This window comes from Tachyglossus aculeatus, chromosome 11 (assembly GCF_015852505.1).
Source record: "Tachyglossus aculeatus isolate mTacAcu1 chromosome 11, mTacAcu1.pri, whole genome shotgun sequence".
Lineage (NCBI taxonomy): Eukaryota > Metazoa > Chordata > Mammalia > Monotremata > Tachyglossidae > Tachyglossus > Tachyglossus aculeatus.
The window spans coordinates 14,486,665-14,499,034 of record NC_052076.1 but is presented as its reverse complement, the minus strand read 5'-3'; the positions used below and the strand labels follow the sequence as shown (position 1 = coordinate 14,499,034).

General features: G+C 50.3%; 1 protein-coding gene across 1 annotated transcript in view; it reads right to left on the bottom strand.

Moving 5' to 3' along the window:
* LASP1 (LIM and SH3 protein 1) overlaps positions 1–12,370 on the bottom strand; it is a 54,070-nt gene that overhangs the window by 26,528 nt on the left and 15,172 nt on the right. Inside the window, exon 3 of the mRNA XM_038754627.1 lies at positions 8,614–8,698. Coding sequence (XP_038610555.1) covers positions 8,614–8,698 — 85 coding nt within the window. The remainder of the gene's footprint in view (positions 1–8,613; positions 8,699–12,370) is intronic.

Sequence of the window (12,370 nt, the reverse complement as noted above, 5' to 3'; positions counted from 1 at the left end):
AGGCCCAGAGAAGTGAAGTGACTTGCCCAAGGTCACACAGCTGACAAGTGGCGGAGCCCGGATTTGAACCCATGACCTCTGACTCTAAAGCCCGGGCTCTTTCCGCTGAGCCACGCTGCTTCTCTAGTGAGCGCTTACTGCGTGTAAGTGCTTAGGAGACTACAATATTACAGAGCTGGTAGGTACGATAAATTTACCGTATGGAGGGGGATTCAGACAATAATATAAATTCCGGGTTATAATTAATAATAATAATATAAGCACTTACTATGTGCCAGGCACTGTTCGAAGCGCTGGGGGAGATACAAGATAATAATGATAATAATAATAATGGTATTTGCTAAGCACTTACTATGTGCCAGGCACTGTTCAAAGCACTGGGGGAGATACAAGATAATAATGATAATAATAATAATGGTATTTGTGAAGCACTTACTATGTGCCAGGCACTGTTCGAAGCGCTGGGGGAGATACAAGATAATAATGATAATAATAATAATGGTATTTGTTAAGCACTTACTATGTGCCAGGCACTGTTCTAAGGGCTGGGGGAGATCCAAGATAATAATGATAATAATAATAATGGTATTTGCTAAGCACTTACTATGTGCCAGGCACTGTTCTAAGGGCTGGGGGAGATACAAGATAATAATAATAATAATGGTATTTGTGAAGCACTTACTTTGTGCCAGGCACTGTTCGAAGCGCTGGGGGAGATACAGGATAATATAATAATAATAATAATAATGGTATTTGTTAAGCACTTACTATGTGCCAGGCACTGTTCTAAGCAATGGGGGAGATACAAGATAATAATGATAATAATAATAATGGTACTTGTTAAGCACTTACTATGTGCCAGGAACTGTTCTAAGGGCTGGGGGAGATACAAGATAATAATGATAATAATAATAATGGTATTTGTTAAGCACTTACTATGTGCCAGGAACCATTCTAAGTGCTGGGGGAGATACAAGATAATAATAATGGTATTTGTGAAGCACTTACTATGTGCCAGGCACTGTTCGAAGCGCAGGGGGAGATACAAGATAATAATGATAATAATAATAATGGTATTTGTGAAGCACTTACTATGTGCCAGGCACTGTTCTAAGCACTGGGGGAGATACAAGATAATAATGATAATAATAATAATGGTATTTGTGAAGCACTTACTATGTGCCAGGCACTGTTCAAAGCGCTGGGGGAGATACAAGATAATAATGATAATAATAATAATAATGGTATTTGTTAAGCACTTACTATGTGCCAGGCACTGTTCTAATCACTAGGAGAGATACAAGATAATAATGATAATAATAATAATAATGGTATTTGTTAAGCACTTACTATGTGCCAGGCACTGTTCAAAGCACTGGGGGAGATACAAGATAATAATGATAATAATAATAATAATGGTATTTGTTAAGCACTTAGTATGTGCCAGGCACTGTTCTAAGCGCTGGGGGGGGGATACAAGATAATAATGATAATAGTAATAATGGTATTTGTTAAGCACTTACTATGTGCCAGGAACTGTTCTAAGGGCTGGGGGAGGTACAAGATAATAATGATAATAATAATAATGGTATTTGTGAAGCACTTACTATGTGCCAGGCACTGTTCGAAGCACTGGGGGAGATCCAAGATAATAATGATAATAATAATAATGGTATTTGTTAAGTACTTACTGTGTGCCAGGAACCGTTCTAAGCGCTGGGGGAGATACAAGATAATAATGATAACAATAATAATAATAATGGTATTTGTTGAGCACTTACTATGTGCCAGGCACTGTTCTAAGCGCTGGGGGAGATAGGAGCTAATCAGGTTGGACTCTGTCCATGTCTCACTGGGGCTCACAGTCTCAATCTCCATTTTTACAGATGAGGTAACAGGCATAAAGAAGTTAAGTGACTAGCCCAAGGTCACACATCGAACAGACCGGATTAGAACCCAGGTCCTCTGACTCCCATTCATTCATTCATTCATTCATTCATTCATTCAATCGTATTTATTGAGCGCTTACTGTGTGCAGAGCACTGTACTAAGGGCTTGGGAAGTCCAAGTTGGCAACATATAGGGACGGTCCCTACCCAGCAACGGGCTCACTTGGCCACACTGCTTCTCAAGGTGAGAAGCAGTGTGGCTCAGTGGAAAGAGCCGGGGCTTTGGAGTCAGAGGTCAGGGGTTCAAATCCCGGCTCCGCCAATTGTCAGCTGTGTGACTTTGGGCAAGCCACTTCACTTCTCTGGGCCTCAGTTCCCTCATCTGTAAAACGGGGATTAAGACTGTGAGCCCCCGGTGGGACAACCTGATCACCTTGTAACCTCCCCAGCGCTTAGAACACTGCTTTGCACACAGTAAGTACTTGTGAGGCCTGTGGTGGCTCAGAGAGAAAATAACAGCCTTGAAAGGCTGGAGGCCTAGGTTCTAATCCCCTCTCTGGTATGAGAATTAAAAAAAGATTGTAAATACCCAGGAGGGTCTAGAATAGATCACCTAAGAGTCCTAAGATAAAATTTCCCAGACTGAGCCCCTTCCTTCCTCTCCCCCTCGTCCCCCTTTCCATCCCCCTCATCTTACCTCCTTCCCTTCCCCACAGCACCTGTATATATGTATATGTTTCTGTACATATTTATTACTCTATTTTACTTGTACATATATATTCTATTTATTTTATTTTGTTAGTAGGTTTGGTTTTGTTCTCCGTCTCCCCCTTTTAGACTGTGAGCCCACTGTTGGGTAGGGACTGTCTCTATATGTTGCCAACTTGGACTTCCCAAGCGCTTAGTCCAGTGCTCTGCACACAGTAAGCGCTCAATAAATACGATTGATTGATTGATTGATTGATAATAAATGCCATCATCATCATCAAGGGGGGTCCTCTGGGACCCCCCAGGGAATTAGGCTGGTCCTTTTAGGTCAAAGGCTTCTCTCTCTGGGGGGGGAAGAGGAAGGCTCCCTGGAGGAGTGGGGTGGGCTCTGTGGTCCCTGCCCAGCCGAGGGAGGGAGGGACTTTTGAATAGGATCACGTGAACTGCGAAGAGCGAAAAAGCAGCCCAGAGCTGTGGGTTTCCTGCCGCAAGGTGAGATGTTGTGCGGTCGGGCTGGGTTGGGCAGCAGCGAAGGAAGTAGCAGAGCTCTTCTTCCTCCTCTTCCTCCTCCTCCTCCGGTGCTGTGAGTGCCAGGGCCAGAGAAAAGTTCGGTGCCCGGGGAATCTGCTCAGATACGGTCTTTGTCCCACCCGGGCATCAATCAATCAATCAATCAATCATATTTATTGAGCGCTTACTGTGTGCAGAGCACTGCACTAAGCGCTTGGGAAGTACAAGTTGGCAACATGTAGAAACAGTCCTTACCCAACAATGGGCTCACAGTCTAAAAGGGGGAGACGGAGAACAAAACCAAACATACTAACAAAATAAAATAAATAGAATAGATAGGTACAAGTAAAATAAATAAGTAAATAGAGTAATAAATATGTACAAACATATATACAGGTGCTGTGGGGAAGGGAAGGAGGTAAGATGGGGGGATGGAGAAGAGATGGGAGGGCAGCTTCCTTAATAATAATAATAATAATGGTGGTATTTGTTAAGCGCTTACTATGTGCAAAGAGCTGGGGGGATAAAAGGCGATCCAGCTGTCCCACATTGGGCTCACAATCTTAATCCCCATTTTACAGATGAGGTAACTGAGGCACAGAGAATCAGTCAAGTGAATTTATTGAGCACTTACTGTGTGCAGAGCACTGGACTAAGCACTTGGGAAGTCCAAGTTGGCAACATAGAGAGAGGGTCCCTACCCAACAGTGGGCTCACAGTCTAGAAGGGAAGTAACTTGCCCAAAGTCGCAGAGCTGACAGTTGGCGGAGCCGTGATTTGAACCCCTGACCTCTGACTCCAAAGCCCGGGCTCTTTCCACAGAGCCACGCTGCTTCCTTCATCTCAAAGCTTCCTCATCTGTATAACGGGATTCGGGAGGCTAAGGGGATTGTGACCCCATGGGCTGGTGGAGAGGTTGGAACTAGGCGTCCTACCTATCATCATCATCATCATCAATCGTATTTATTGAGCACTTACTGTGTGCAGAGCACTGTACTAAGCGCTTGGGAAGTACAAATTGGCAACATATAGAGACAGTCCCTACCCAACAGTGGGCTCACAGTCTAAAAGGGGGAGACAAAACCAAACATACTAACAAAATAAAATAAATAGAATAGATATGTACAAGTAAAATAAACAGAGTAATAAATATGTACAAACATATCTACATATATACAGGTGCTGTGGGGAAGGGAAGGAGGTAAGATGGGGGATGGAGAGGGGGACGAGGGGGAGAGGAAGGAAGGGGCTCAGTCTGGGAAGGCCTCCTGGAGGAGGTGAGCAGCTTCCAGTCCTGTGTTCTTTCTACAAGCTCACACTGCCATCTCCTCCACCTCCCAAACAACAGGGCTCTGGAAGTTTTATTTTGGGGGGGGATCTGTTAAGTGCTTACTATGTGTCAAGCACTGGGGTAGAGCAATCAATCAATCAATCAATCGTATTTATTGAGCGCTTACTGTGTGCAGAGCACTGTACTAAGCGCTTGGGAAGTCCAAGTTGGCAACATATAGAGACAGTCCCTACCCAACAGTGGGCTCGCAGTCTAAAAGAAGGTTATCAGATTGGACGCAGTCCCGATCCCACATGGGGCTCACATTTTGAATCCCCATTTTACAGATGAGGTAACAGGCACAGAGAAATGACTTGCCCAAGGTGGCAAAGGCAGGATTAGAATCCAGGTCCTTCTGATTTCCGGGTCCACGCTGTATCCACTAGGCTGCTTCTCAGTCCCACGGGCCCCCCAGTCATCATCATCATCATCAATCGTATTTATTGAGCGCTTACTGCTTGCAGAGCACTGGACCAAGCGCTTGGGAAGTCCAAGTTGGCAACATATAGAGACGGTCCCTACCCACCAGTGGGCTCGCAGTCTAAAAGGGGGAGACAGGGAACAAAACCGAACATACTAACAAAATAAAATAAATAGACTAGATATGTTCAAGTAAAATAAAGAAATCCCAAGGCGCCGGGAAAACTTAGTAGGGACTTTAGGCTCAGGGGAGGGGGACGGGGTGACCGGGTGGGCCCGTGACTTTTTTTTTTTTTTTTTTTTGAAACTCCAGGAAGGATTGAACAACCAGGAAGGAAAGGCCTCTTACCCAAGCGGTGTTTCAAAACCCACCGCGGCTCGGGCAGAACTCCGGGCCCTCAGGAGGGCAGGAAGTGGGCAGAGACGGTGCTGGACTGGAACCAGGAGTCCCGGCACCGTGGGTGGCCTTGAGCTCCTTACTCAACCTCTCTCGGCCCCACCAGCACGGAATACAGCCCTGGGCAGGGCGGCCCCCAGTGCACCCCACTGCCTGCTGCCAATAATAATAATAATAATAATGATGGCATTTATTAAGCGCTTACTATGTGCCAAGCACCGTTCTAAGCGCTGGGGAGGTTACAAGGTCATCAGGTTGTCCCACATGGGGCTCACAGTCTTAATCCCTGTTTTACAGATCATCATCATCATCATCAATCGTATTTATTGAGCGCTTACTATGTGCAGCGCACTGTACCAAGCGCTTGGGAAGTACAAATTGGCAACACAGAGAGACAGTCCCTACCCAACAGTGGGCTCACACACACAGACGCCCAATAAGGCACTAAGCAGCGTGGCTTAGTGAAGCAACGTGGCTCAGTGGGTAGAGCACGGGAGTCAGAAGCACCTGGGTTCTAATTCCGGCTCCGTCCCTGGTCTGCTGTGTGACTCTGGGCGAGTCACTTCCCTTCTCTGAGCCTCAGTTACCTCGGCTGTAAAATAGGGAGGTGAGGTCACTGAGGCACAGAGAAGTTGTGACTCGCCCAAAGTCACACAGCTGACAAGCGGCGGAGCAGGGATTTGAACCCATGGCCTCTGACTCCAAAGCCCGGGCTCTTTCCACTGAGACACGCTGCCCATCTGCACCCCAGGGATGTGAGCGGTGCTGGAGGGGGGAGAAGCCGGAACCCCTGCCTGGCATCCCAATGCCACCGGGAGGCCCGTCGGCTCCTCCAGCTCACGACATTCCCGGGAAAACTCCTCCCTCATCGCCTCTACTTCCAGCCTCCACCCCGTCCTCTCCCTCCTCTACACCTGGAAGTAGCACGGCCTTGTGGAAAGGGCACAGACCCGGGTTCTACCCCCCCGCTCTGCCACTTGCCTGCTGTGCGACCTTGGGCAAGTCACTTAAGCTCTCCGTGACTCAGTTACCTCATCTGTAAAATGGGGATTCAATCCCCCTCCTTCTGACTTAGACTGTGCGCCTCAGGGACTGTGTCCAACCCGATGATGATGATGGCATTTGTTAAGCGCTTACTATGTGCAAAGCACTGTTCTAAGCACTGGGAAGGTTACAAGGTGATCAGGTTGTCCCTCGGGGGGCTCACAGTCTTAATCCCCATTTTACAGATGAGGTAACTGAGGCACAGAGAAGTGAAGTGACTTGCCCAAAGTCACACAGCTGGCAGTTAGCGGAGCCGGGGTTTGAACTCATGGCCTCTGACTCCAAAGCCCGTGCTCTTTCCACTGAGCCACGCTCCTTCTCTATCATTTGTTAAGCATTTGTTAACCCGATTCATTCAATCGTATTTATAAAGCTCTTACTGCGTGCAGAGCGACTTCATAACTACCCCACCACTTAGAACGGTGTTTGATACATAGCAAGCGCTTAACAGACACCATTATTCATTCAGTCAGTCATATTTATTGAGCGCTTATTACGATCTCCCACATTCAGCCACAATCCGGCTGGATGTACGGACACGGCCCAGATCCACCCACTCCTTTCCATTAACTTATCTGGACCTCAGTTACCTCATCTTTTATTTGTACATATTTATTTTATTTTGTTAATATGTTTTGTCTTGTTGTCTGTCTCCCCCTTCTAGACTGTGAGCCCGCTGTTGGGTAGGGACCGCCTCTATGTGTTGCCAACTTGTACTTCCCAAGCGCTTAGTACAGTGCTCTGCACACAGTAAGCGCTCAATAAATACGATTGAATGAATCAATCTGCAAAACGGGAGTTAAGACTGTAAGCCCCATGTGGGACGTGGACTATGTCCTATCAGATGACTGTGTATCTACCCCTGTGCTTAATATAATAATAATAATAATGATGGCATTTGTTAAGCGCTTACTATGTGCCAAGCACTGTTCTAAGCGCTGGGGAAGATACAAGGTGATCAGGTTGTCCCACGTGGGGCTCAGTCTTCATCCCCATTTTACAGATGAGGGAACTGAGGCCCAGAGAAGTGAAGTGACGTGCCCAAAGCCACACGGCTGACAGTTGGCGGAGTCGGGATTTGAACCCATGACCGTGCTCTTTCCACTGAGCCATGCTGCTTTTCTAATGTAGTGTCCGGCCCATAGCGAGTGCTTAAATACCATTTTTTTTTAAAAAAAAAGTCCACCATCTGGGCCACCTCCCAGTTGGATCATAGCAACAACCTCCTCACTGGCCTCCAGCCCGATCATCATCTCAACACACTGGACATCAGCCGTCCCTTCCCTCCTCGGAAACTTCCAACAACTCTCCTGGCCCACCAGAAGGTCCGGATGTCCAGCTTCCAGGCTCTCCCGCAGTTCTCTCCCTCCAACCTTCCCACTCTCCTCTCCCACTCCACCCCACACTGTCCGCTCCTCCCGAGCAAGCCTCCTAAGCATCCCTCACTCTCAACTCTCTCACCTCCCACCATTCATTCATTCAATCATATTTATTGAGCGCTTACTGTGTGCAGAGCACTGTATTCCCACCACCCTTTTCCCTCTGCACACTTGTCTCCCCCCGCCCTCCTTTAATCAAAATCCAATAATGCCCTTTTAACCCCCGACTCCTCACTCTTGTCACCCACTGGGCACCTCGTCACCCAGGAGACCATCACGATGGCATTTATTAAGGGCTTACCGTGTGCCAAATGCTGGGGTGTATGCCAGGCTTTCATGTACTGGGAGTAGGGAACAACTGCTCATTGATAATTTTTTTTTTTTAAATTTTAAAATGATATCTGTGAAGTGCTTATTACGAGCCAGGCACTGTAGTGAAATACAAGATAATCACGTTGGACGCAGTCCCTGTCCCACACGGGGCTCCCAGTCTTAATCCCCGTTTTACAGAGGAGGTAACTGCAGCCCAGAGAAGTTAAGGGACTTGCCCATGGTCACGCAGCAGACGAGTGGAGCCGGGATTAGAATCAATCAATCAATCAATCGTATTTATTGAGCGCTTACTGTGTGCAGAGCACTGTACTAAGCGCTTGGGAAGTACAAGGTGGCAACACGTAGAACCCACGTCTCCCTAACCTGGATTCTCACTTTTACTTTCTGCACATTTGCCAATTAGACGGTCAACTCCTCTAGGGCAGGGATTGTGTCTTCTTCCTTCTGTTGTATATTCCCAAGCCCCCAAAGGGCACCCGACTTCCAGGAGGGTTTGGGGAGCCTGGAAGCCCTGGAAGTCTAAACCAGCTCCCTCTTGCTGCAAAGGCAGCCCCTCCTTTCGAGAGTCCCGGGGGGAGTCCACCTCTTCCCGCCGGGCCTTACCTGGCTCTGGAGTTCGCTCTGCTGTTTGAGGCGCAGGTTTTCGGGGGTGTCCGCCACCATGGTGAAGGACTGCTTGGGGTAGTGTCTGCAAGGAAAGAGACATGGAAGGGTCACGCTTAGAGGGGGAGGGACCCAGCCCACGTCAGACCCCTTCCTATGGGGGAGGAGGGGACCCATGGCGAGCAGGCACTATTTTTTAGGGTCATGAGGGGAAGAGACCCTAAACCGGGCAAGCAAGAGGGGCCCGGGATCAGCCCGAGTGAGGAGTCGGGGGGCTGCCGGAGCCTCTGGGGGTACACTTCCCCCTCCCACCCTGTTGGGGAGGGAATGTAACACGGCCAACCTACTCCCTGCACAGCTGAAGGGGTTGGTTAAGAGGTGAAAAAAATCCAGGGGGCTTCCTGGAGGCAGCAGTTTAGCTGCCTCAAGCCCCCCGATCCCGTTCGCCATCCCAATTTCTGGCAGAGGTGGAGGGGGATGGAAGTTGGGGCTCCTTCTCTGCTAGGGAGAAACTAGAACCCCCCCAATCCCACATTAAACTGGAACCCCCCCCAACCCCAGGCTTGACACCCCAAAACTCCCCTGCTTCCCTCTCTCCGATCTCATGTCCCCTCCACTGGGCCTTGGCCACTCTTCCCCTCAACACCCCATCAATGACGGCTCATATCGGCCCATGTATGCACGTAGAGCACAGCAGACGCACATACATGTAGACATGTGCCCACACACATAGAACTAGGTTTATCGGTGGAGGGTATGGAGGGGGATTGGTAACTCCAGACATCACTGCACCTCTGCCCCAACGCCTAACTTCCCCTAACCCTAATGCGGGAGGGGACAGGCTCTAGACTGTAAGCTCCTTGTGGGCAGGGAATATGTCTGTTTATATTGTTATTCTGTACTCTCCCAAGCACTGAGTACAATGCTCTGCCCACAGTAAGCACTCAATAAATACCACTGACTGACTGAGGAAACCCCGACTTCAGTGCAGTGAGAGGAAACGAGGTCCCAAATTGAGCCCTTTTTCCTCTCCCCCTGCCCTACCTCCTTCCCCTCCCCACAGCACCTGTATATATGTTTGTACAGATTTATTACTCTATTTTACTTGTCCATATTTATTCTATTTATTTTGTTAATGATGTGCATTTAGCTTTAATTCTATTTGTGATGACTTGACACCTGTCCACATGTTTTGTTTTGTCGTCTGTCTCCCCCTTCTAGACTGTGAGCCCGTTGTTGAGTAGGGACCGTCTCTTATATGTTGCCGACTTGGACTTCCCAAGCGCTTAGTACAGTGCTCTGCACTCAGTAAGCGCTCAATAAATATGATTGAATGAATGAATGAGGTTAGATGCTGGGCGGTTCTGCAAAGGGGCGGATGGACAAAAGGGGGTCAGTGGGGTTGGCTGGCGGCACAGAGCTGGCATCTGGTGGCATCGGCATGGCTTAGTGGAGAGAGCACAGGCCTAGGACTCAGAAGGTCATGGGTTCTAATCCCAGCCCCGCCACTTGTCTACTGTGTTACCCTGAACAAGTCACTTCACCTCTCTGGGCCTCAGTTCCCTCATCTGTAAAATGAGGATTGAGACTGGAGCCCCATGTGGGACAGGGACTGTGTCCAACCCGATATGCTTATATGCACTCCAGCGCTTAGTGCAGTGCCCAGCACATAGTAAGCGCTTAAAAAAAATCACAATTATTATTATTATCTCCAGGGGCTGGAAGTGGCCCCACTGAGGAGGGGCAGGGAGGGTCTCGAGGAAGCCCCACCACCTTGACCCTGCTCCACCCCCTGCTCAGTTTGGCACATCCAGAGGGAGAGGGATGAGGTCCAGTCCTCCCCAGCCCAACCCCACACACCTCTGGGAAGGCATCAGGCCTGGCTCAACCACCTTTCGATTCCCTGGGCTCTTCAAGAGAGCAGCGGGAGGGATGGAGGTCAGACACCTGGGAGGATTTCCTTGCAGGCAGGTGCCCCGGACCTGCTACTTCCCCAACGGGGCCCAGGATCCCGGGTGTAGGGTGGGGGCTGTGGCTCCCACGCACCCACCCACCCCCTCCAACCCAACAAACACACCCCTGAAACCACCCCCCTCCTGCCAACTCCCCCGACTCTCCCGCGGCATAAACCTCCTCCTTCTCTCCTCTGACCCAGTTTGGGAGGCGAGGAGGCAAGGACGCTTTCCAGTCCCTGAAAACACCTGGAGAAGCAAGGGGGTGGGGGATGTGAAGAAAGAGAAGGAGGAGGAGGAGGAGTCATCGTTGTCGTCTCTGGCTGGCAGACTCTCCCTCCCCCCCATCAGCACCCACCACCACCTCTCCTTGCCCCCCAAACCTCCAGAGAACCAGAAAGTGCCCCCAGACTAACTAAGCAAGCTAGCAGGAGGGGCCTGGGCTAGACGACAGACCCAGAGACGGGACGGTCTGGGGCCGGGAGCCCCCCACCCCGCCCAACCCTCCGCCATCCCAACCCTGGGGAGACAAGTGGCTTCTTTTGCTGGCTCTCACTGATCATCCGGTTCCCATGGCAACCGCAGCCAGGCTCCGGCATCGGAGAGAGAGAAGGAGCGAGACAAGGCGACGGAGAGTGTCCAGAAGAGGGGCGAGGCAGGGCCGGCTGGGCGAAGCCCCTTTCGGTCCCACACATGCTGTGTGACCCTGGGCAAGTCGCTCAACCTCCCTGAGCCTCAAGCAGTACGGACTAGTGGAAAGAGCACAGGCCTGGGAGCCAGGGGATCTGGGTTCTAATTCCAGTCCCGTCACTTGCCTGCTATATTCAGTCGTATTTATTGAGCGCTTACAGTGTGCAGAGCACCGTGCTAAGCGCTTGGGAAGTCCAAGTTGGCAACATATAGAGACGGTCCCTACCCAACAGTCTGCTGCGTGAACTTGGGCAAGTCGGTTAACTTTTCTGTGCCTCAGTTTCCTCAACTGCAAAATGGGGATTCAATACCTCTCTCCCTCCTAGTTGACCGTGTGGGACAGGGGCTAGGTCCGGCCTCATTCCCTTGTACCCACCCCAGTGCATAGAGCAGTTCTTAACACAAAGAAAGGGCTTAAATACCATTAGGAAAAAAAAAATCCCCCCCCATCATGTGTCCAATAGGGAGAATTCCCTTCATTTTTCCCGGTTTCAGGGCCAGCCTCCCTGCCCCCACTGGAGGTCACAATCCCGGGCAGGAGGCCAGGGGCCCAACGCAGGCCACCCTCTCGGGTCAGCGTGGGGTCACCCCCGGCGCCCAGCACCGGGCAGCTCTCCCGGCTAGTGGCGGAAGAGTGGGTGCCCACAAACCCCTCGCTGGAGTCAGCGCCAGGGTGGGCTCGTCGGCCCGAGGCGGGGGCAGTCTGGCACAGAATCGCTTCCTGTCCACGGGACACCCACACGCGACAAGTTTCTCCAGCTGATTCACTTCCTGTCTGAGGGAAGTGGCCGCCACCCACCGCAGGGGAAGGACACCTCCTTCAGCCCCCACGGAGAAACTGAGGCCCCTGAGTGAAGTAGGGAATGGCACGGGGTGGGAGAGATCGGGGCTCAAACCAGAGGTTCTGGCCCTCCAGCCCCAACCTTCATGGACCCTATCCCGCAGGGGCCGGGGGTAGGCAACTGGATCCATCTGGGATAGTTTGCGAAGGAAAGGGCGTGGCTCATTGGAAAGAGCCCGGGCTTTGGAGTCAGAGGTCACGGGTTCAAATCCCGGCTCCTCCAATTGTCAGCTGGGTGACTTTGGGCAAGACGCTTCACTTCTCTGGGCCTCAG